Here is a 22,696-nt window from a genome sequence, read left to right as displayed (position 1 = left end):
TATTCTCTGAAACAATTCTTTACTCTTCGTAATTTGATATATTGCGTAAATCATTCTTTTTACTTGTTCTGCGCATCGAAGAAAGAATTGGCAATTCCTTATAAAATAAACAATTTATTTAGTAAAATAATAATACATCATTTGTTATTTGTATTTTACACCACCTTTTTAATTAATGGAAGGACAAAAATAATAATGATAACGATATAATATACGAAACATATCGCGAACATGAATCGCAATGTTTTCATTGCATTTCTATGCTACAGCTCACAATACGTACAATCACGCTACAAATCACTATATAATAGTCTATTTGTACACAGATTGTCCTTTCATAGTGTCCTTTCTATAAAATTTAACGAATTTATATAGTCGACGATGCAGTGCTGTAAAGGCATTGAAAGGCTAACAATAAATTCATGCTGTTGTGTTTTAATTTTCGATCTACGATCGAATGTTATTAAAGGGACGAATCTGTAGGAGATGTTTCGTCTTTCGTTCTATTATATGATACATATACATGTAACGGGGATGTAAATAGTAACTCTGAGTAAAATTACATAGTCGGCGCTAATTACACGTAGTGCTTAAAATTTGCCAAAATAAATAGTCGTTTCTATATCTTGTGTTGGGTACGATAATAGGCTCTTTTATCTTAAAACTGTTTTAAGATTAACAGTATTATAGGTATCATAGAAAAATAAAATACGTATTATCACTGCTTCAAGCCAATAAATTATATATGTATATATATAGAGCGTTGTATAGTAGCCAATATTAAAGGAACAGCTTCTTCGTAACAAATATATAATATATGTACAGAATTTTCATTTAGGTGATATAAATCACAGGAGTAATGCCAAAAGCAACAGCACATGCAAAATGCAGCTTGTTCTATCATTTTCGTCGTTACTTTATACGCGCGCGCACGAAATGTGCTAAACGTTGGTACAACTATGTTAACACAAAGTGTTGCGTACTTTTATACGTCGAGTCACGAATTACACGTAAAATAAACTTTCTGTGTACTACGATACACGAAATTCTTTCGATTATTGTGACATTAAATATATTTTTTGCCTTGAGAAAATATCAAATTTAATGTGGTTACACATTATATGTATGTATATATGTATATATGTATATATTTTTACGAACGTCAACGAACAACTGAATCCAAAATGTACCATTAACAGCCACGATAATTCCATAAGCCTAAACCGAAATTCTGATTTAGAACGTATATCTACTTTTAAGTTATTACTAGACACTTTCGAATCATAGAGGAATAATAAATTTCTTCGGTGGACGAACAATAGTTATCGATACGTAGAGAAAGGAAGAGTTGGTGAAAACATGCGATAAACGTTATTACTATATTGAAAAATTATAATCAGGTATAAAGTGATATTAAACGTTATACGTAGCTATAATCTCCAATCCGTACTCTATGTTGCAAGTCTAACGGTGAGTAGAAAAATAATGTCAATCATATGGCTAACCGTACTTGCTATGAAAGTACAAACTATAGTACATCATGGAGTTAAAAAATATGTGTTTTCAAATAAACACGATAGGTTTTAACGACGGTAGAATGTTCATCGTTTCACGTGGTAAACTCTTTCACAAAACGCAAAAATGGTCTCGTGTCAGATCTTTTGCTTAATTTTCTATCTCGACTTCCCGCGTCGTACAAATATTAAAGTTGCGTACATTCGATATATAGATAAATGTTTCCGATATGGTACGTTAACAGTGAGCTAAGCACCAGAAAATATATTAAAATCAAATATATTCGGAATTTAGTCAAACTATATATGGTCCTCTTCTTTGTTAGCTTTTGCCGGTGTCGCCGGTGTTGGATCGTCGTGGAATAACGGATTTTTTACTTCCATTTCACCAGTCTTAACAAAAACACATTAACGATGTAACATCGTTATACGATTCTGGCGATCTAACTAAGTATAAATGTAACTTACAGAAGCCAGTCCTGGGCATTCGTAAACAGTGTAGTCTCCTTCCTCGTTTTCCTCCTCGCTCTCTGCTTCGGATACAGAGCCTGGGTCTCTGGTTGCAGAAACACGACTACACAAATCATTATCCAAACAATACTCTCTAATTAGAATAAAACTTTTAAAAACCGCTTTGACACTTGCAAAGGTTGGACAAAAATTCTCACTGAGCATTTTCTATACCCATTTTCTTTTAAACATCGCAATAAATCGAAGACATGAAACAAGGATAGTTGTTGCTTCAAATGCGTTATTTAAATGACTTACTTTTCCATAGCGATGATTTGTTGTTTCTGATGTTGGAAGTGATACATCTGGGCAGACTGCGCGAGTCTTTGGTCTCCAGATGGTGATATCTCTTTATTTGGACCAGTTACACCGTAAGCTGGATATTCTATATCAGCAGCCGCTTTAGCACCCCGTTTTAACCTGTTAAGAATCGAACGATAACGTTAAGTAAACCTTTAGAAATCGGTTGTACGATCGTTTATTAACGTGAAATATTATTTATTATATTACCTGCACCATGTCAAAGCGATTAATACGAGAGCAAACATCGCCGCTGCGCTACAGCCAGCAACGACAGCTAGAAGGAAACGGGGCAAATTTGGCATTTCACATAATTCCAAGCGATAAAGAGAATCCATTGACTTACCAATAAAATATATATCGTTATTCAAATCCTGGTTTACAGGTACGAACATCGGGTTGTACTCCATACGTCGTTCCAACTCCGGTATCACGATCACCGACGTATCCTTAAATTTCGACTCCATGTCTCTCGCCTTCTCCTGTTGCATCGTGTGTCCTTTTCCAATCGCTGTATTCTCTCGTTCCCACTTCGTGTTATTTTTCATCGATTGCTCAAAATCCGAGTTATCTTTGTTATCTGTTAATCACAAGGGATATGGCGGATAACAAAGAGAAATAGGAAAATTTGCAAAATATTGTACGCGTATGAAAAGAAATTAGTAAAATATGTATATTTATTAAGTTTGACGTACCTAAGAAAAAAGGAGCATCCTGATAATATCTGGGATCATTGGGCTTTACAGCGAACGGTTGTCTATCGTGTAAATTCGAGTCGAAAGTAAAATCCGGAGTGGTCGCTTCCAGCTTTTGTATCTGTATATCATTTTTCCCGTACTCGTTAATCGATCCACTACTGTACCTTCCGTGAAATTCCAACGGTTCCTCCTTCATTCCCCTGTCCAAGTTGGTCTCGTCGAAAGGCAAATGTTTCGATAGTGGATTCCGATCGTATCCGTAGTCATCGTCTTGAAAATTCGTATCTTCGCCATCCGTTTCACGGGGAAGATAAGGCAACTTAAAGTTTGGATACTCCAAAGGACTTTCGAGCGGGCTTAGCTCGTATAACGAAAAATAATGCTCCCTTTCTCGCGGCAACTCGTTGATCGGCTCGTTGTATCGCGTTTGCCGATAGTTCCATCCTTTTGCTTTTTCCTTTCTTTGAATATCCGCCAAGCTGCCTTTGTTGATCAACGCTTTCAGGATATCCCTCTCCTTTTGACGATCCAAGCCTAAATGATGCTTCTTGTGAGCTTGATTCGCCAACAGTGAGAGAAAATGCGTTCTCTGCCCCTCGAGGTACTTCATCAATTGCCTAAAAGCGATTCCATCTGGAAAAATGATCACGTTATTGTTTCTATCCAATCGTGTAGACAAATTCATTTTCCTACGTGCAACTTGTTGCGTCTTAGTTAGTAGGCCTCGGTGTTTGATTTCGCAGCTATTTTTATTACTTGTTAAATGTAATAAACTCAAGCGAAACGACGTTTCAACAAACTATACAACACTCACAGTTATCGGTTTACTTCCTAATGATACCGTAGGAACTTGTACAGGAAGTTTCTGCGGTTAACAGCCACGTCGTTTAACGCACGACGCGACGCGTGCATTGCTGCAACTTTGATAAACATATTTCTATTCCGTTGGAAACTATGGCACGCGGACCGTATAGTCGTCTACAAGACAAATCCTCTTTGTCGTACATACGTACGTACACCCAAGTACACGTATATCGTCTAACTAGATTTCTTCTTTCTAAAGAAATCATATATTCGACGATGAACGGGTAGATTATTCGATGGAACCGTGTTCCGAAAGAAAAATTAAATCCAAATTAAAGAGGAACGTGCAACAACTGTTTAACGTTGAGGTCGTCCACACGAAAACATATGCAAACTTTGAACGAACCCAAACATTCCTTATAAAACTTGAAATTTAAAACTTTCGCTTCGTTTCGTGAAAAACAGATGAAACATTGACAAGAAATGGGACTAGCGTGGCAGAAAATTGAAAGAAAAAGCAACGCGAAAACTATCGATTGCGTCGTGACGATGACATTCGTGCTATCTTGCAAGGTATCATCTCTTCGGATCATGTTGGAACGTTATCACGAATTCAACGAACCTATAGCAAGACAATAGCGAAAACGTAATAAAAAGAAGCGAAAGATCGTGAACCTTGAATCGAGAGCAATGCTACACCGTGGTGTCATTACCCTCGAAAAGAGCAGTGTTTTCGGGCGAACGGACGATATGCTCACCTCGATAAAAATTCAGTTCACCGGTGGAGAGGGTGACGAGAACGCAGCAGGGTAGCAGTAGCCATGTGCAGGTGCAGAGGGTCGATGTCATCATCACCGTTTCAACTGGCAGGTGTCAGCCAGGTGTGGTATCCACAGGTTTTTATCGTCGTTCGGTCCGTCGTGGTTCCATATGTAAGCACGTCATTTCATTGAGGGCAGACAGAGAGTTTGCGCGGTCAAGTTCCGCTGCAATCAATACCGCTATTACCCTTTCCACCACGATATCGTCGTCGATGAAACCGACACTTGCCCTTCTGCAGACTTGTTTCCGTGTTCGATGCCCCGCGTCTGTAGTTTTACCCTCGAGCTCGGTCCTATTGCAAATACTACCTATATCTGGAAATAACATTTACCACGGTAGCCACCATGAACCTATGTATCGGACATGGCGCGGTGCTCTTAAAATTCCGATCTAATCGAATATTTGAAGAAATTGTATGTACGATGGCATTTTCCAATTGCCAATGCATCGATATACGTGTTAATTGAAAGTTTTATATTGTTTCTAACGGTCAACGGTTGGAATATTTGTCTTCTTTTAAAGCTTTTAGAGTATTTCAATTGCTTTTTTAAACGATCTATATGTTATGACAACGATGATCTATATCTTCTATAACAAAAGTAAGATTACTTAATACCTTTATCCGCTTATGTCTCGATACATGCGAAAGGCATTCGAAAAAGTCAATAATATCGACTCGTAAAACACTTTAAAATCTGCGACGAGAAATAAACGACGCTTAAAGTGTAAGAATATGTACTTACGAACAATTGTACTAGAAATGAAATACAATCCTTTAAAAGTAAATCGTTGATCCTTTCGATATTTGATCCCTTTCCTCGTTGTTCGAACGATATTTTCTTTCGTAACGTGATGCGATTAATAATACCTTCAGCACTATAAAAAAAGAAATTCCATCACAATGCCTTGTGAGCGTTTTCATCACTGTACCATCAATGCACTGCTAATCGCAACAACTGTTCAACGGGTATTAACATTATGTCTATGTATATCTGACTCAAATCACACACGATACCAGTCGGCATTTAATACTTCATTTTATTCAGCTCAGCTCTTCGAGCTCGATAGAAGTATTTTGAATTATGCTCGGGTTAACTCGAAGGAAAATAACATTATTATTTTCTATCAAAATAAACGAAAATTAACGTTGAAACGATAAAAAAAACGATAATTACGAAGAAGGAGGTAGAAAAGCTTATTTATTAAGAGAAAGAATTCCAATAACTTACTAAAAACATCAAAATACTTTATTTTAATTACAATTTGTAATTGATATTTTGTATGATTAAGAAAAATTCGTGTTTATTCGTGATGTATTTACCGCCACATTTTGAATTTAAGATTCTGACATATTCAGCGAATATCTCGAAACTCTCGAAAAATTGATTCTCGTGAACGAGACTGCGCGGGAATATTCATACACGATACTGTGGCAAGAATACAAGCATAGCTATGGATGTTGTGTAACAACTTGATAATACACTCGCGAGATTTGTACATTTACCACGTATAGTCTAACTCGTAGAATCATATATACCTGTACTTTAACGATACGAATAAAACTATTATTTTCTTTACATTTACAGGGAGAAATCGATTAATATCCAACTTTTGTAAATCGCTTGTTGTACTTGAGTACGTTTATGTATCAAGATCACAAATTAGGGATTCACCTCTAGAAAATGTGCGTGATGGCTTTTTATCCCCTACGTTTTCCTTTCTCTTCCGGTTGATCACCCCATCCGCTGCATCCATCATCCTCAAGATTTGAGTTTGATCAGAGCAATCAACCGGTGCAACAGATATGTCTCTGACAGCTCTGAACTTGCCGCAATTATTCAGGTGTTCGTTTTCCAAACGGAAAAAATTCCATACAAATCTCCTATTAGGAAGGAGCAGCAATTACTTCGAAATCAAAATTGTACGTGTAATCAATCTTTATACGTGACAATTTCGAATGTAATAAAATGATGGATAAATACGAGCTTGAAAGCATAAATTAAACCATTGGTTAACTTAACATGCGAAACATGCAAGTTAGTATACAATATACAAATAAGGAAAAAAGAATTCATTTCATTGATAAATGGAGGCTATACATTGTATATATATATACATATATATATATATATATACATGAAAATGATTATGTTTACAAATTAAAGTATACAAGAATAAAAGATGCAATTACAAGATGACAATTTCAATTATCACGAAACGCCGTCCTTTCATCATCGTCGCTGTTCGTACGATCCATAAGATGTATAGCAGCCTTCGGTTCATCGTGTTCATTGCGTCTGTAAGGCCCTATGGAGATATCTCGGACAGCTCGAAATTTGCCTACATTGTATAGGTGTTCGTTTTCCAGACGAAAATAATTCCATATGTACCTTCTATCAACTGATTAGTAAGGCGAATTGATACATAATATTTCTTATGGTAAATAAAAACGTTTACGTAGTTACTGATGATAAATCGACAATAATAAAATATTACTTAAACATTTAACGAAGACGGAAGAAAAGATTAATGCGATTAATGAAATACACGATGGAATAAATAAAACAAGGATAAAAATGAAAAATAAACAAAAATTTTATTTTGTTGTTTATTATGATTTATTAGTTGTTTCACTTAGTCAACATCGCTTTATAAATTTTGCGTGACTGAAATATAAAATAATTTTAAATTTCATGCAAACGAAAAATGTCATCAAGCTTGTCTAAAAATGAGACTACGATAACGATGTGCAGTATGAAATAGATCATACATGGATGTACAGCCAAAATCGCAATTTCTAAAAATATACCTATGTTGCTAACGATATCAACTTACTTCTAACTTACCTGAACACTTCCAATGGCGCAATTATAGAAACCATTAAATCTGCATGTACGTATCCCATTTCGGTGAGAGACAACGAAAATGCCCAACCAAAACGGAGTATAAAATCTTCGATTATTGCAAAATAATAATAGTACTACAACATAATATAAATATTACTGCATAGATATAAAATTACTATCTTAATTTATATAAACAATCAATCTTACCGGAGAGGAATAAACAATTTCTTCCCTTAAAAATTTATTTTCTCCTGCATTATTGTCAAACAATCCCCAATCTAATTTTATATCCCATGTGTACGTGAAACAAGAACTCATAATACTTACGATTATCCATAAATAAAAATAGGGATTTTCGGTAGACATCACGTAATACTCTGCAAGGTAGTAATTACTCTAGACGTATTATAATTCTTTCGTTATGTTAACTATTCTTAAAGATACTTACTAGCATTAGTTAAATATAAATAAGAAAATACTACAACGAAGAAACTAGTAGCATATTTCCCAGCATTTACAAGGTGAGGAAAGGCTTCCTTTGTATCTCTATATCGCCGTAGACACTGTGCAAATCGAAACCATGCTGGCAAACAAGCTACAAATAATCTCATTGATAATTCGCGCATTATACAAGTTTCTGCATCTACCAAAAAATACATCAATTAGGTAATTACTAACTTCTGTTGAGCTGTAAAATTATAATTTACAATATCTAATTACGAACCAGTGACGTCGGTCCACGAAGAATTTTGCACATAAAAGCAAACGAAATATTGAAAATCTAAGAAAACGGTATTTAGCGAATTAAGTTGATCGGCAAGCCAGAAGTCAGCAAATCCGACATAGAAAAATGGAGCGCAAAATATTCTACCCAAGACACGGAGTGCCCAAAATCTAGCTTCGTAACGTAATGTTTTTGTTGGATTGAACAAAAACAAAACCAGTAATATATACAACAACATCTGAAACATAACTTACATATATCTTTTAATAACTTTATATATTACAAAGACTTACAGGCTGAACAAATGGTGGTATTCCTAACGTTTCACTGTATAAAAATCCCAAAATTGATAGAGACCAAACCAATCCAAATACACTAGCCATTTCAATAATGTGCTAAAAATACATTATACATGTCACTGACTAACATACATAACATTCACAAAGTATACAACCTGTTCCGATAAGTGATTACGGGGATCCAGTTCAAATATTAAAACGTGATTTACGCCAGAAGATCTCCATCCATATACATTAATTCCCATGAGAAAAAGAAACTGAATCATAAGAAGTGGTCCACGATATAATCTACACAAAACTCGCCAATTATTGTTGTCGCTATAACGTGCACCTATCAAATGATACAAATATTAAAAACTTCTTTATACGCGCATTGCATGTGTTTAGCTACCTGAAAGTACCACTGCTATAAGAAGAACCACAAAGGCCCCTGAAAAAAGTCCAACTTTGAATGTAATCCATGGAGAAAGCTGTTCTCCAAGTGGAGGGACTCTTAAACGTTTCATAGCACGTTGTCTGTCTCCATGTTCTAAATCTCTGGTAACCAATGCTTCTGTTTCTGCAATAAGTCTGTCTATGTCTTTGTGCGTGTGAAATAACGCTGTATCTACATGCTCTGCTCTCCATTTTGCTCCAAGATCTATATTTAAAAGCTAACGTAACAATTTTCTATTAGTTATTGTAAATACAAACTTTTATATACATTAATTGTTTTTACTCACTTTATCGTGTTTTTTTAATATCTTTCTAAATCCAGTAAAATTAAGATTCTGGTAATTTTGAAGTAAAATGAGAAAAAGGTAAAATTCAGAAAAAGCTAATTTCAGTTCTTGAAGTTTTCGTGCTGAGACTGGCTTTTTGTGCAGAATATTGTTACGGTAACGGATTTTACGACTTCCCTGTACCTGCTCAGAAACTGACAGAATTTCACTTAATTCATTGTTGAGGGTTGCAAATCTACGTGTTGCTTCTGCTAATTTTTCTAATGAAATAGACAAATAATTAATATACTTTTTAATTAATATTGTAAGTAAATTAAATAATTATTGTAAGATGGAAAATTTACCTGAATAAAACGTATTTATCTTTGCCAATTCCTTATCACAATAGTGAAAAAATTGTTCGTCAAATTTGCTAAAATAACGTTCTAATATGTGGGATTCCGTTATGTCTGCAGCTGGTGCTTGTTCTACCGCAGCATAGAGCAATGCTTTCATTTCCTATAAAATAGTATTTTTATTTTAATATACATTTCTTAAAACGTTTGATCATTAACTACAAACTTGTAAAGTTGACATTAGATCGAAAATAAATATTTCTAATTCTTTTACCTCGTAATTTATATATTGTTTTCTCCATTCTGGTGTAATATGAGCACTTAAGTGCTCTGTGAATTTCATTTTTTTATGAATTAATTAATTCGACAACTGTAGTGTTCGAATTTCACCGACTGTACCAGTACACATATATCACGATTAATTGTATATGAAGGAGATTCATAAATTATCTTAGAAAAAACATGTTAAGCATACGATAGATACCTTTACGCAGAATTTCTTTGAGGTTATAGAATATACATATACTGCATTATATTATAATAATATTATTATATTTTGTACGCCTCATCGAATTTTGAACATTCATATTGTTGTTTTAATTAATGGCATTAAAGTTAGTACGTCCTTATATTATAAATGTTAATATTTTATATACAGTTCTTTAACTGATAAAAAACCAAAATTAAGAAATAAGATTATCATCATGTCAACAAGACTAGCTTTTTCGGGATATAAACAAATGCGATGGGTAATTAAGAACATTTATATTAATAGATTGTTCTTATAGGAATAATCATAGCTTATTATTTTCTATTACTAAGTAATATAAGTTTATGCCTTATTTTTTTATTTTATATTAATTATCATTTTATATTACTAAGTATATATATGAAAGCACAAATTTAGACATTGCTTTCGTTTTATTAGTTCTCAACAAAACAAAGAATGAAAGTTGTAGATGCTGTGAATGAATTAATTTCAAATGATAGACTTAAACATAAACAACATCCAGGTATATTAAAACCTAGACAAGTAGAGAAACCAAGTTGGCTTGCAGATGCAGTTCGAGACATTCTATATGGTAACAAGCTTAAAAAAATATGTTGTATATCATTAATATGAGATTCCATGATTGTTATGTTTAAATATTTCAAGTATTAATTTTATATTTTTACAGATAGAACCATTTCATTACAAGGCATATGTGCAAGCAGTCAAAAATTAGCAGCACATCTATATAATCGACAGCCTCCACCAGAAAAGAAAGATGTTCGTTTGAAAATGAAAGAAGTTCAGTCAAGACTTAACCAACATGAAATGCAAGATTTAAATAACGATGATAAATTTGAAAACCCAGAAGCTAAAAGGCTTCTTAAAACTATTCTTTATAATTGGGCGCCAATTCATTATGATACCTACACAAGCTTATCATATTTAGTTAGTAGAAGTATGCCTGAATATTCTGTTTTGTATAAAATTTTCAACGAAATTGTTAATAACGATAAAAATTTCACGCCAAAGACATTATTTGATTTTGGTTCGGGTACTGGAACAGTTATGTGGTAAGATATAATATACATAAAAATTATTTTTCTTTCTTCTAAAGGTATTGAAGTAAAAATATTAGGGGAATATAAATCTAATTTCACTAGGGCAGCCTCAAAATTCTGGGTTAATTCTATTAAGGAGTATTATTGTGTTGATATTTCTAAAGATATGCATGAATTATCTGAATGCCTTATGAAAAGAGCTATACCACAAGTTAAACCAATGCATATTTTCTATCGACAATTTTTTCCTGCGTCTCCAATTGTAAGAATATAACTTATATCGTACTCAAGTATCTAAAACAGAGTTTAAAGATGTTGTTTCTATCGTAGCCAACTTACGATATTGTAGTGAGTGCTTACTCTTTATTGGAATTACCACATCAAATATCTCGTCTCGAAACAATTTCAAAATTATGGCGTAAAACAGAACAATATTTGATTATTATAGAACAAGGAACGAATGTTGGATTCAGAGTAAGTTATACACACTCTTAAAAATTGATTTTTATTGTATTTTAAATAATGATATTTAATATATTGATTAATTAATTGATTTTAAATGATGTATTTATAACTAATCACTTTATTTTAAATAGCTAGTTAACGAAGCACGAGAATTTATACTGAATTCTAAAAAAGCCCATGATGCTCATGTATTTTCACCTGTAAGTGTTAATATAATCATCATCTTATGGTACACATTAATTTAACATATAATATTAACATTTTAGTGCCCTCACGATACAGTGTGTCCTAGATATACGACAGATAACACTCCTTGTAATTTTGAAATTACTTATCTAACATTACCTATTGGTGGAAACTCGATGTATAAACGTGAACGTTACTCGTATGTGGTACTCAAAAAAGGTACTTTAGCACGATATTACATAGTAATGTCAGTTATATGTAATGAAAATAATCTAGGAACAATAAATAAATTTCCCAGTATATATTTCTTTTTTAAAAATGTATAATTTTTTAGGTAACCGTCCCGAAAATGATTGTAAATGGCCTCGAATTGTCAGAGAAGTATTGAAACGTTCCAAACATGTTATATGCCGTATGTGTACATCTTCGGGAAAATTAGAAGAACAAATTTTTACCACATGGAAAAATGGAAAGTGTGTATTATCTAAGTTTTAAAAAATGTATTATAAAAGAATTTCAGTGACGTTAATGTAATGTTTTGCATTTTTAGAAATACATATCGTTGTGCAAGGAGTAGCGAATGGGGTGATCGTCTACCTTTTGAATTCGTAGAAGTAGAGGAAGAAGAAAAGGTAGAGGAAGAAGAAAAAGTAAAGGAAGAAGAAAAAGTAGAGCAAGAAGAAGGAATAGAAAAAGAGAAAGAACATATATAAAATAATTTATGTGTAATTTAGTCACTGCACAATAAAAGATATTTTATTATATTTATGTTTGACTGTGTTCGCAGGGAGACACGTCTGCGGTATGACTCGTCAACGAGGATCATAAATTCTCGTCTTGATTAGTATCGACACTACGAATAAGCCGATTCCCTACTTCGATTACAATTATAGGAATATTTAGATGGAATCTGACACGGGGTTTTAAAGTTTAAATATAACTGTATATTTCACAGAGAACACCTTCGGAGACTGAATGTGCGAATGAATGTTCGTTCAGTGTATACGGAACGGTACTGTTTTATTGCGTACCTTGCGCGGAAAACTGAGTGTAAGTGATATATGTGGAAAAGATGAAAACTTGAGATGGACGAGCCTAGAACACGGGACAAGCGGATTAGTCAATTAAAAATTTCGGTGAAGAAGTAAGGGTAACGGTCATCGCTGTTAATTGGTTGGAAGAACTGATAAGAAAAGAAGAGAACTGACCGCCCCAAACTGAAGCCCCCAAACGTAGATACGGAGCGTACCCTCGAGTGACGCACGCGGAAATCGCGCGTGTCCCAACATTTAATCGTTAGTTACAGTTAATAAAACCGGGGAGCGCCTCGATAATGCATCGTAAAAATAAGGGATTCGACGGCAAACATTAAACCTTATTTCAGGCAGATTTTAGGCAGAACAGGCAGAATTAGTGGTAATAAAGACTAATTTTCAGCACGGCAGTAACGATTTTTTGGGGATTATTGCTGGTCCGAGTGAATATGTTAAGGGAAACATAGACGGAGAAATAAGACTGGAGAAGATACATGGCATCTTTATAAAATTAGAAACGGTTATTCTCGAACGGTGTTGTGACTGAAGAAATGGCCGAGTGTTTAATGACTGGATCGTGGTACGGAACAATTTATTTGATCTTTTCAGTTTCATGCTCGATGCTCCTTTTATTTATTGCAATAAAATTTACTTCTAAAAAAAAAATATTCCGATAAGATTAGTTAATTTATTTATTTATAAATCGCGGGCACAAGCTCTATATTTGTACAACGAAGAGAAGTACTTGTAATAAAGAATGACAGATATACGACAAAGAAAACAAAAAAAGGAAATATAAATATATAAGAAAAAAGACGAACAAAGCAAGTTATACTATAGTAACACGTTAAGAGTAAAATAATTGCAACGCTGATCGCCTGAACTTATAGTAAGATCGAGAGAAGATATCGACTCGTTCAAAAATACTTCAATACCTGCATAGTTCGGGAACTCTGAGATCGTTGGAAAAAAGGAGTCAACTCGGAAGACCGCGGTATAAAGAACAAGCATTGGAATTACTAAGTCGAAGTAACTGAAGGACTGTCAATGTAATTATTAATGATTTTAAATAAAAAGAAAACAAAAATGCCAGCAACTTCCGCTTCTTCAGTATGCTTCTAAAAATTAATTTTATTATTTACAGCTAGATATCGTTAATATGTATAACTTTCACTAATATTAATAAATTATTCTACTCATGATGCGCGTATAATGGTTGAGCTGTATTTAAATTGTATAAGATTGCTTTTAAATACCCCTCTTCGTATCCAACGATCTTTCATTTTGCGGACAGAAGATAACCGTATTAAGCTGTATCGTAAAACTGTTATTCAACAAGTTTTAACCGAAGATACAACTTAAGGCTGTTATCTTCTGTACGCAAAATGAAAAATCGTTGGATACGAAGAGGGGTATTTAAAAGCCGTTTGCAGGCTGGACCACGGCCAGTTTTGCGTGCACAACAGAACAGCAAATTTCTCCAGATGTAAGGTAAGATTGATTTAAGGATACGGATAGATGTATCAGACAGATTATCGCTTTAGTAATGTTTAATAATCCAAATTCAATGTAAAAATTGTTTCTATATCGATTTGCATTTTATCTAACTTTAAAACAAATTTTCTAAATTAGTCGTTGATAAATTATTGCGCTAATATTTGGACGCTATAAATTTATTATTCATAGGTTTTGATTGTATTTTTTTTATTCATTCGCAAAATATTATTTGTGAAGAAAATACAAGACACAAGAAAATATGTCGAAAAGGGAGACAGTTGTATAGGAAACTTTAGGAAAAATAGTTTACGATAATGAAAATTTAATTGTCGTATGATTCACGAAATACTTAAATAGTGAAGATAAAAAGGCTGTTTTAATAAGAGAGGAAGAGGACAAAAAGTACAACTGATCGCGATAATATTGTTGATAGTATTGTGTATCGTAGACATGGGATCAGTGATCGAAGATGCAATTGGAATATATCGAAAAAGATGACACGTTTGGAAAAAGAATAAAAAACGCTTAAGCGTATACACCGATTACGCAAAGAGTTATGAAATAATGAAAGTGAGAGCATGTTTCGGCCCTTCCGTGTAACTTTCTCTCACGAGTCCGCGTGTATGTCCACTTTCTTCCTCAAAAGCGCGGCGCAAACCCACGTTTCAAAATAGTCGAAAACGGCAATCGAGGTGAGAGTCGAATTCCGCATCTCGTTTAATCACTTTCCCTTACCGAAACTGTTGCAAGCGTGTATTTGTAAAAGTTTTTTTCATGAGAACGTATCGATATGAAAGATTATATTCCGCTTAAGATACCATATAATCGATATAGTATATCCAGTCTAGAATTTATTTATGCAATACTCTGGTCTTTCGGGTTGATTTCTTTTTGTTCTCGAGTGATCTTAGATTTTGTTGCCCCGTTACTAGAATAGGCAACTTACTACGCAAATAATATCTCCGAAGGAGCTGGTTTCACAAGTTAAGGCAATCAGCGTTGTTCTTATAACGTAACTTCCTTTGCCCGTCTTTTCTTCTACATCTTTTCTCTCATATATTTATATTCCTTTTTCATCTTTACTTCCTTTGTTGTACATTCATTATTCATTATTCCAACTACTTTTCTTCCTCGTGCCGTAGGGTTTGGGCTTTTCTTAGGCTTGGGGTAGGGATTTTCTAAATAAATGAACAAATACATTCGCGCTAAAATATCGAGTACCGTGTAAAGTAAACTTATAACGGTATTTATTGTGTTCGCAGTATGTTTACCACGGTGGTGTTATGTATAATACTACTCTTACTGCTACTATATCTAGGATCGCGGAAACCGAAAGGATACCCACCAGGTGCTGTTATATTCTCTAGCTTATATTTCCCTTAATTTATACATTTTTAACTTCCTCCCCCAAATCATCAATTATCAATTAGTAAAAAAAGAAATGGAATAAAAAAATTATTTTTAACAATTTGATAAATATTAAGAAAAACGCGGTCGGTGTATGTCTAATTTTTGAGGATTTTAGGTCCAAAATGGTGGCCAATTTTGGGCTGCGCCATCGAACTGACTCGTCTTCGCAAGAAAACTGGTTACATGTTCAAGACCTGTTTCACTTTATGTAAGAAATATGGGCCGGTGGTCGGTCTGAAAGTCGGCGTGGACCGTATCGTCATACTAAATGATTATGAGAGCATTCGAACAATGTTCGCTAATGAAGATTGCGATGGAAGGCCGCTTGGTCTACTTTACGATGTGCGAACTTCCGGTTGTAGGAGAGGTAACTTCATCAGCATCAACTTTTTCTTTAGTTATCTAATTAAAGATTCATTTCAAACGTTTAATCTTATTCGATCCGTTTTTTTATTTATCTTTTATTCATGAATTTGGATCTTTTCGATTCAAGGATTAATTCTCGTGGATGGAAATTTGTGGATCGAGCAAAGAAGATTCGTGTTGAAACATCTCCGTGACCTCGGCTTCGGTCGGCAAGACATGGCTGTAATAATACAAGAAGAGTGCCGATCGCTCGTTGAACACATCAAAAAATTAATCAGCGACGAACATAATAATCGAATTAACGAATCTAAAATGTATTGCAATAATAACGAGTATGACAATGGACAGATATATAAATTAATTGAAAAAGATAAGGCGAACGAGTCAGAATTAATGGAGAAGCATACAACGAGTGAAAAGCAAGTAAAAGCCTCGGATTTGTACGTAAATGCTTACGAATACGTGGAAATCAAGATGGCTCAATCCCATCCTGGAACGATAATTCCAATGAACGACGTGTTTGGAATTACAGTACTCAATACTTTGTGGAGAATGATAGCTGGTAAAAGGTTGTTCATTCTCTGTTACTTCCACGTATTATCTTATTTGATAGTTGAAATATCGATCTGGTCTCATTGAAAGATCAAACAGTTTTTCAATAACAAAATTTATATTCGAGATATCTAATTCAGGTTTAATATCGGTGACGAGGAGCTAACTTATTTCCAACGGATTCTGACACAGGCTTTAACGAAAATCGATATGTTAGGAGCACCGTTTGGTCATTTTCCGCTACTGAGATTTATCGCGCCAGAAATGTCCGGCTACAAATCGTTCGTGGAGGTTCATCGACAACTTTGGGAGTACTTGAAGGTAAACAAAATATCATTTGAATATCGAATGTCAATTATAGGAGAAGCTAAGTAATATAATTATAGGATGAACTGGATACTCATAAGAACGACTTTGCACCAGACTCGCCGCGAGATTTAATGGACGTATATCTAACTGTTTTGAACTCTAAAAATTATAACAACACGTTTTCAGGTATTTGAATATTAGATGTACGCCTTAAGAGTAATATTTCATTTAAATCGATCGTAATTATACCGAATTATGTTTCAGAATCTCAATTGCTTGCCATTTGTATGGATTTATTTACAGCAGGTTCAGAAACTACGTCCAAAGGTCTTTGCTTTTGTTTTTTATATTTAGTGCTATTCCCGAAAGTACAGAAAAAGGCGCACGAAGAAATAGATAGAGTAATTGGACGTAACAGACTTCCAACTCTAGAAGATCGGACGAGGTGATTCAGAAAGACAAAATTTGACAAAAATTCGATTCTAAGATTGCTATTAGAAAATTTAATATTTTTTTATTGATCGTCTGTATAAAATGTAATTAATTATCTCACTTTAGAATGACATATATGAACGCCATCGTCTTGGAATCATTGAGATTCTTCGCAGGACGAACGTTAAATGTCCCACATAGAGCACAAAGAGATACTACGATATTGGGTCATACGATACCAAAAGTAAGTATCTGATGCGACGAAGGGTATCGAGTACGAAGCAATTAAAATCTTTAAGCAAATAATATAGCTAACGCTATTTTAGAATACGATGCTTTTGGTAAATTTCAATAGAGTATTAATGGATGAATCATGGGGCGATCCCGAAAACTTCCGACCAGAAAGATTTATAGACGAAAGTGGTAATATCATTACGCCACCCACGTACTTGCCATTTGGCTTGGGTACGTATTTCAACATTAAGAGACGTAATCATTTTCTTTTTTTTTTTTAATAATCATACGTTTAACACTGTTATTTTTTTACAATAGGCAGACGTCGTTGTATGGGGGAGAATTTAGCTAGAAGCAATACATTCATTATAGCTACTACTCTGTTACAAGCATTCACATTTTCCACAGTACCTGGAGAAGAACCATCGACAGAAGATTTTGTCGATGGAGTCACCATTAGTCCTAAACCATTCAGGGTAATGGTTTCTTTAAGGACGTAATTAAGTACGAAAGCGTTTAAAATAATTTCACTCAAAAGTAATGGCAATTTTTAATCGACTTAATCCTTATACGGTTTAATTGATATCAAAAGATTATTATGAAAATAATATCTTTGTTAATGTAAACTTATAATGCAGTATATGTAGCAAATAGCGTACAGTAATTACAATAGTCCTAAGTAAGCGTATATTTTAATGTTCAAAAAAATATATTTTATTTTATATGAAAATACATGTGTGTGTGTATATTTATGTATGTATGTATATATATATATATATTTTTTTTTATAATAATATATATTTATATAAGAAGCTATACGAAATAAATAATACATATACGAGAACCATACAAACTTCAAATCACCGTTCACTTTTTAATATATAACAAGTATTCGAATCTCTAGACATTAATAATATTTCTTTAATAATATATTACAGAAAGAATATAAATTGCACATAATTACACATATTACAAATGTATATTTGTTCAACGGTTTTTCCTTGTTTTACGAAAAGATAAATCACTTGTTTGTTCCACTGACCTTAACATTTCTTAAAATAGTCTGGCACTTATTTTTATCGCGATGTTAAGTATATGACATTCCTATTCGCATTAATAGTATTGTGCGAGAGATTCAAGTCACAGAAACTTCCTTGCTCACATACTAGAAATACCTACATAAAATTATAAATGGTGTTTCGATCTTTGATAAATGAAATAACATATTGACTACGCAGGTACTGTTTCGATTAGAGAATTGGTAAAATTGGTCAAAAATTTCGCAAGTTGCTCGAAAACGTATCTCAGAAAAAGAATTAAATATTGTTGCTAATAAAGGACTTATATTTATATCGTCCCGTTATACGTAATGATGATTCATCTTTTAAAAATAAAATTTTGTTAAACTCACTTTCTAAATTAAAATCAGATCTACTAAAATATCGTATAAGCTATCTCTCATGGTGGACGGTGGAAAATAATCTTTAATCTATAATCTATCAAGATATGATGACACGAAAATAAAATTAAAAATAATTTAATAATTAACTTATATTATCCCTGTAAATGATGCCGAAAAAATTTTCGAAATATTTTTTCCGAAGGTCAACTAGGATGATCTTCGACTATATGAATCTGTTAATATAAAAAATGAAAAATAAATGTGAAAATCTGTGTAAATTTTACTTATATAACATTTATAAATATAACGACATTCTTAACTGACAAATGTTACCTCAGATAAGATAGCCCAATTTTCACTTTCGCTGTGTACCGTCAAACGAAGTATCAATATTTTCCCTAATTTTGGATCTACCGTTCCTTGAGCAATCCCAAGTGCATCAAACTTTCCTAATTATAAACAACGTTATATATATATATATATATATATTATTAATTACATATGCCTATTCATATAATATTGTACAATACCTATAATAACATAACCATCCTCGGTAATGTCATTACTGTTTCTATTCATGGATGCAGATATCTTTGTAAAGACCTCTACTGTAGTGTTATAAAATCTATCAGATGGATGCTCAGGATTTCCACTTCTAAATAAGTACCTGCATTACAAAAGTTAACGTCATAATTATTTGTTGCATAAAATATGATACATGTTTAAAATACCTTTTTATAAAAATAGGATGGGAGAATTTGAATTTTAAATGGTCTCCAGGTTGCGGCAAAAGACCCCAAAAGAATGATTCACCTTTATAGGCCTTTTGTAATGTATATTGTTTGTAAGGTTTAATTTGTGTTTCTACTGTCGCTTCTGGATTCTCGTGCGCGTAATATAATGTTATTTTTCCAAATTGTTTATCCTAAACATAACATTTATAATAACTATAGAATATGGAAAGAAAAACAGAAATACCATATGTGTAATTGTTTTCCTTTTAATATATGTACCTTTAATTTCTGTACTTTCCCTTTCAGCGAGGAGTGCGTTCCTATATGTTGAAAAAGCGAAGGTTTGTAGTGAACCCATAATTCTGCTTTAGCCATTTTACAATGTTTCTAAAATATACAAAACATTGATTAACATAAATACATTACATACGAACATAAGTGTCTTTAAAATATATTTTTTCCTAATTCGCTATTAAGTGTATACACTTACACTATCTTTGTCAAGACTACAAACTTTAGTCGATACCAAATGATCTAATAACCAGTCGACTGGTTTATCGTTATGAAACATTAAAAAAAATTGTATCAACCATGGCAGTTCTGCACATTTAAATAACTTTCCTGATAAAAAATTATGAATATAAAACAAAGCAATTAATTTTAGCAATTAACATATCGATATCAATATAACATACCAATAAATCCTAATTGACAAAAGTCCAAAACAAACCAATTTTCTTTAGTTGCTATCTTTTGTAGTGCAAAAGATTTCATTGTTGTTATAAAATTCTTTTTAGCTAAAATATCATCTTCCAGTTGTACGTAAAATGTTCCTTTTGTCTGAGCGTATGACATAAGAAATGCAAAATCTAAATTTTGCTTTGACCTCCAAACAACTCTTTGGTGGTCATCACCTAAAGTATCATGCAATTTGGATAAATCTGGGTAATAAGATGCAGATGGAGATATTACATCGATTACACCAGCTTCAAATTCAGTTGGGAACCTGAGATATAAACAAATAAATTAGACATATTAAGAAATGGATAGCATCAAACATTGCTATTTTTTACATATAACTTACTGAACTTCAATTTGTTTTGCAACATATGTTACATATTCCAAATCTGTCTGTAAAAATATATATGAATGATACATAGATAAAAATAGCTATAGTGCGATATTTCAAGGCAACTTTGTTATTATCTTACAAACACTTACTTCTGCAATTAACACGATGATTAAAGTATCTGCTGTCTCCACAGAATTCATGCGATCTAGTAAATTTTTAAGCGTTGCCATTAAATAACTTTGTACTTCTCTTTTAACTGTTGGTACACCAAGTACCATGCTAACTCCAGTGCGACCTTTACTCTGTACAAATGCTGGACGTAGACTAGTAGGATCATTCAAAAAATGAGGAAGAAAATTATATATAGATGGCAATTTTATGTTGGTCACATTTGATGTGGTATTGTTAAGTAAAAATTGAAGATCTGGCAAAATGTGATTGTTCTCTATTAATTGCAATAACTGATGTGACAATAAATTTATCTCTTCTTGACTTGTAATATATTTAGCATGTAAATGTTCCAATTTAGCTTGTAATTCTGCGATACTATTTTGCAAGACTGTTTCTTCATGCAACTCTGATGGTGATAAAAGGTTTAGAATGGCGCACGGTATTAATACTATTGAGAATATGATCAAACATCGTCTTCTTATGGGTGTCAGAGCTACAAAATGAGGCGTCATCTTCTTGATACTAAATTCTACATGGTTATAGTCATTATCTTGTGGAATAAAAACAAATTCTCAATGATATCACATTATAAGTTCACACCATGGGGAACCTAAAATATATTGATATATGTAAATGCATTGTAATTAAACAACATGAAAACTGAAAAAATAGAAAATCATGAAAATCTAAATGACATTAGAAATGAAAGATTAAAGTAACATCAAATTTCAGATAACACAAAAGAGCAGATAATAAATTAAAAATTATATATTTATTATTATCATCTATAAAAATTATGTATGAAATATGCAAAAGGTAAACAAATTGTTTACAGATATACGATCATTTCCAAAATTGTACATTGAAAAGGAAAGCATCATCTGCACCAAAAACAGGAAAGAAAAGATCATGACAGGAATATATCTACTATGCTTTTAGTGTTTTGTTTTCCGAAGATTAATATTTACCATGAAACATCATATAGTCTTGAATTCTTCGGATAATGACAAAGCAAAACTTATGAGACTTACTAGATTTAACGAATATCATTATCGATTATAAAGTGTTCATTTTAGACCGGTAGTTTTCTTCGATGAAAACCAGTATTATTTTCTTTTAATCGACAGTAGCATTTTGTTAATAACCTGTAAACTTGACTTTTTCTAAATATTATACTTTATTTGATCAGAGATTTGATTATATTGTGCTATTTTCAATTGATGTCCAATATAATCTCGATAAAGACAATTTTCTTACTCGAAATTGCTCAGGGGAAAAAATTTTGGTCGATCGTTTCAATTCGTTCTGATTCATTTTATCACTAACGCGACATTCGATTTTTTCATTCTCTTTCTAATGTATATCACGTATTTTTATATAAAAATCGTATAAATTATATATTATGGCAAATTATAGCATAACCTATTTTACTGCAACAATACAAATTGGAGAGTAGCTGCACCAATAATAGTGATACTTGTAAATTTTTAATAAAATGATAAAACGACTAAAAATGTAAATCAAATGTACTCTTTTTACAGCATACTTTTCAATTGATTGGGAAAACAAACTTGTTCATAATTTTAGAAAACAATACATGAATAATTTTCAATACACTACAGAACAGTTAATCGAAAATTGTATTCAAATTTGAAATAATTCATTTCGATACAAATTATCTATAAAATAATATAGATATATAGATAT

At 32.8% G+C, this 22,696-nt stretch overlaps 5 protein-coding genes across 12 annotated transcripts; 2 read left to right on the top strand and 3 right to left on the bottom strand.

Annotated features, from left to right (window-relative positions):
- Nucleotides 1–94: 94 nt before the first annotated feature.
- LOC117159426 (uncharacterized) lies at nucleotides 95–5,669 on the bottom strand. Of its 2 annotated transcripts, none has more exons than XM_033339256.2 (8): nucleotides 5,392–5,669; nucleotides 4,585–4,962; nucleotides 3,020–3,655; nucleotides 2,671–2,904; nucleotides 2,535–2,601; nucleotides 2,283–2,444; nucleotides 1,983–2,088; nucleotides 95–1,907 (listed from the first exon to the last, which is right to left on the bottom strand). In XM_033339256.2, exons 2-8 carry the CDS (start codon nucleotides 4,676–4,678, stop codon nucleotides 1,815–1,817), a joined length of 1,392 nt encoding a protein of 463 aa, XP_033195147.2. In that variant the 5' UTR covers nucleotides 4,679–4,962; nucleotides 5,392–5,669; the 3' UTR covers nucleotides 95–1,814. The 2 variants fall into 2 exon arrangements, with proteins under 2 accessions (XP_033195147.2, XP_076479608.1); XM_076623493.1 differs by having other exon boundaries at nucleotides 1,983–2,070.
- A 200-nt stretch (nucleotides 5,670–5,869) lies between these two features.
- On the bottom strand, nucleotides 5,870–10,072 carry LOC117159422 (solute carrier family 53 member 1). Of its 2 annotated transcripts, none has more exons than XM_033339249.2 (11): nucleotides 9,849–10,072; nucleotides 9,584–9,737; nucleotides 9,240–9,499; nucleotides 8,909–9,170; nucleotides 8,673–8,848; nucleotides 8,512–8,613; nucleotides 8,219–8,456; nucleotides 7,943–8,137; nucleotides 7,702–7,871; nucleotides 7,495–7,628; nucleotides 5,870–6,530 (listed from the first exon to the last, which is right to left on the bottom strand). In XM_033339249.2, exons 1-11 carry the CDS (start codon nucleotides 9,915–9,917, stop codon nucleotides 6,290–6,292), a joined length of 2,001 nt encoding a protein of 666 aa, XP_033195140.1. In that variant the 5' UTR covers nucleotides 9,918–10,072; the 3' UTR covers nucleotides 5,870–6,289. The 2 variants fall into 2 exon arrangements, with proteins under 2 accessions (XP_033195140.1, XP_076479574.1); XM_076623459.1 differs by lacking the exon at nucleotides 5,870–6,530 and adding an exon at nucleotides 6,871–7,314.
- Nucleotides 10,073–10,124: 52 nt separating this feature from the next.
- Nucleotides 10,125–12,540, top strand: LOC117159425 (ribosome assembly protein METTL17, mitochondrial). Its single transcript, XM_033339255.2, has 9 exons — nucleotides 10,125–10,323; nucleotides 10,503–10,656; nucleotides 10,753–11,137; nucleotides 11,228–11,387; nucleotides 11,456–11,599; nucleotides 11,722–11,790; nucleotides 11,857–11,995; nucleotides 12,111–12,249; nucleotides 12,327–12,540. Exons 1-9 carry the CDS (start codon nucleotides 10,279–10,281, stop codon nucleotides 12,487–12,489), a joined length of 1,398 nt encoding a protein of 465 aa, XP_033195146.1. The 5' UTR covers nucleotides 10,125–10,278; the 3' UTR covers nucleotides 12,490–12,540.
- A 149-nt stretch (nucleotides 12,541–12,689) lies between these two features.
- On the top strand, nucleotides 12,690–18,340 carry Cyp303a1 (Probable cytochrome P450 303a1). The gene is made up of 10 exons (XM_033339250.2): nucleotides 12,690–13,390; nucleotides 15,570–15,655; nucleotides 15,833–16,084; nucleotides 16,211–16,652; nucleotides 16,776–16,956; nucleotides 17,022–17,130; nucleotides 17,209–17,389; nucleotides 17,503–17,620; nucleotides 17,703–17,841; nucleotides 17,929–18,340. The coding sequence occupies exons 1-10, from the start codon at nucleotides 13,362–13,364 to the stop codon at nucleotides 18,108–18,110; spliced, it is 1,719 nt and encodes a 572-aa protein (XP_033195141.2). The 5' UTR covers nucleotides 12,690–13,361; the 3' UTR covers nucleotides 18,111–18,340.
- Nucleotides 18,341–18,509: 169 nt separating this feature from the next.
- On the bottom strand, nucleotides 18,510–22,497 carry Mgat4a (alpha-1,3-mannosyl-glycoprotein 4-beta-N-acetylglucosaminyltransferase a). 6 transcript variants are annotated; one of them, XM_076623474.1, is made up of 11 exons: nucleotides 22,247–22,496; nucleotides 21,958–22,146; nucleotides 20,968–21,599; nucleotides 20,831–20,877; nucleotides 20,442–20,752; nucleotides 20,237–20,367; nucleotides 20,026–20,133; nucleotides 19,744–19,937; nucleotides 19,543–19,679; nucleotides 19,346–19,461; nucleotides 18,510–18,785 (listed from the first exon to the last, which is right to left on the bottom strand). In XM_076623474.1, exons 3-11 carry the CDS (start codon nucleotides 21,499–21,501, stop codon nucleotides 18,687–18,689), a joined length of 1,677 nt encoding a protein of 558 aa, XP_076479589.1. In that variant the 5' UTR covers nucleotides 21,502–21,599; nucleotides 21,958–22,146; nucleotides 22,247–22,496; the 3' UTR covers nucleotides 18,510–18,686. The 6 variants fall into 6 exon arrangements, with proteins under 6 accessions (XP_076479589.1, XP_076479595.1, XP_076479588.1 ...); XM_076623480.1 differs by having other exon boundaries at nucleotides 21,958–22,134; XM_076623473.1 differs by having other exon boundaries at nucleotides 22,021–22,497.
- Between the last annotated feature and the right edge of the window lie 199 nt (nucleotides 22,498–22,696).

The sequence above is a fragment of the Bombus vancouverensis genome, chromosome 1 (genome assembly GCF_051014615.1).
Source record: "Bombus vancouverensis nearcticus chromosome 1, iyBomVanc1_principal, whole genome shotgun sequence".
In the NCBI taxonomy this organism is placed as follows: Eukaryota; Metazoa; Arthropoda; class Insecta; order Hymenoptera; family Apidae; genus Bombus; species Bombus vancouverensis.
Note: the sequence above shows the minus strand (reverse complement) of the source record. Positions and strands in the feature narration are given on the sequence as shown.

What these genes read in the sequence shown, in the direction of transcription:
- LOC117159426 (XM_033339256.2), bottom strand. Translation starts at nt 4,678, where the DNA reads ATGATGACATCGACCCTCTGCACCTGCACATGGCTACTGCTACCCTGC. An exon ending in CAAATCATCGCTATGGAAAA is followed by an intron (nt 2,089 to 2,282) that starts GTAAGTCATTTA and finishes TGATTTGTGTAG; the next exon opens with TCGTGTTTCTGCAACCAGAG. An exon ending in AATGCCCAGGACTGGCTTCT is followed by an intron (nt 1,908 to 1,982) that starts GTAAGTTACATT and finishes GTTTTTGTTAAG; the next exon opens with ACTGGTGAAATGGAAGTAAA.
- LOC117159422 (XM_033339249.2), bottom strand. Translation starts at nt 9,917, where the DNA reads ATGAAATTCACAGAGCACTTAAGTGCTCATATTACACCAGAATGGAGA. An exon ending in TACCACCATTTGTTCAGCCT is followed by an intron (nt 8,457 to 8,511) that starts GTAAGTCTTTGT and finishes GTTATGTTTCAG; the next exon opens with ATGTTGTTGTATATATTACT. An exon ending in AAATTGTTTATTCCTCTCCG is followed by an intron (nt 7,629 to 7,701) that starts GTAAGATTGATT and finishes ATTATGTTGTAG; the next exon opens with TACTATTATTATTTTGCAAT.
- LOC117159425 (XM_033339255.2), top strand. Translation starts at nt 10,279, where the DNA reads ATGTCAACAAGACTAGCTTTTTCGGGATATAAACAAATGCGATGG. An exon ending in AGTTCGAGACATTCTATATG is followed by an intron (nt 10,657 to 10,752) that starts GTAACAAGCTTA and finishes ATATTTTTACAG; the next exon opens with ATAGAACCATTTCATTACAA. An exon ending in GTATGTGGTACTCAAAAAAG is followed by an intron (nt 11,996 to 12,110) that starts GTACTTTAGCAC and finishes ATAATTTTTTAG; the next exon opens with GTAACCGTCCCGAAAATGAT.
- Cyp303a1 (XM_033339250.2), top strand. Translation starts at nt 13,362, where the DNA reads ATGGCCGAGTGTTTAATGACTGGATCGTG. An exon ending in ACCGAAAGGATACCCACCAG is followed by an intron (nt 15,656 to 15,832) that starts GTGCTGTTATAT and finishes TGAGGATTTTAG; the next exon opens with GTCCAAAATGGTGGCCAATT. An exon ending in GTACTTGCCATTTGGCTTGG is followed by an intron (nt 17,842 to 17,928) that starts GTACGTATTTCA and finishes TTTTTACAATAG; the next exon opens with GCAGACGTCGTTGTATGGGG.
- Mgat4a (XM_076623473.1), bottom strand. Translation starts at nt 21,501, where the DNA reads ATGACGCCTCATTTTGTAGCTCTGACACCCATAAGAAGACGATGTTTG. An exon ending in GGAAAGTACAGAAATTAAAG is followed by an intron (nt 19,938 to 20,025) that starts GTACATATATTA and finishes TGTTATGTTTAG; the next exon opens with GATAAACAATTTGGAAAAAT. An exon ending in CATCCTATTTTTATAAAAAG is followed by an intron (nt 19,680 to 19,743) that starts GTATTTTAAACA and finishes TTTGTAATGCAG; the next exon opens with GTACTTATTTAGAAGTGGAA.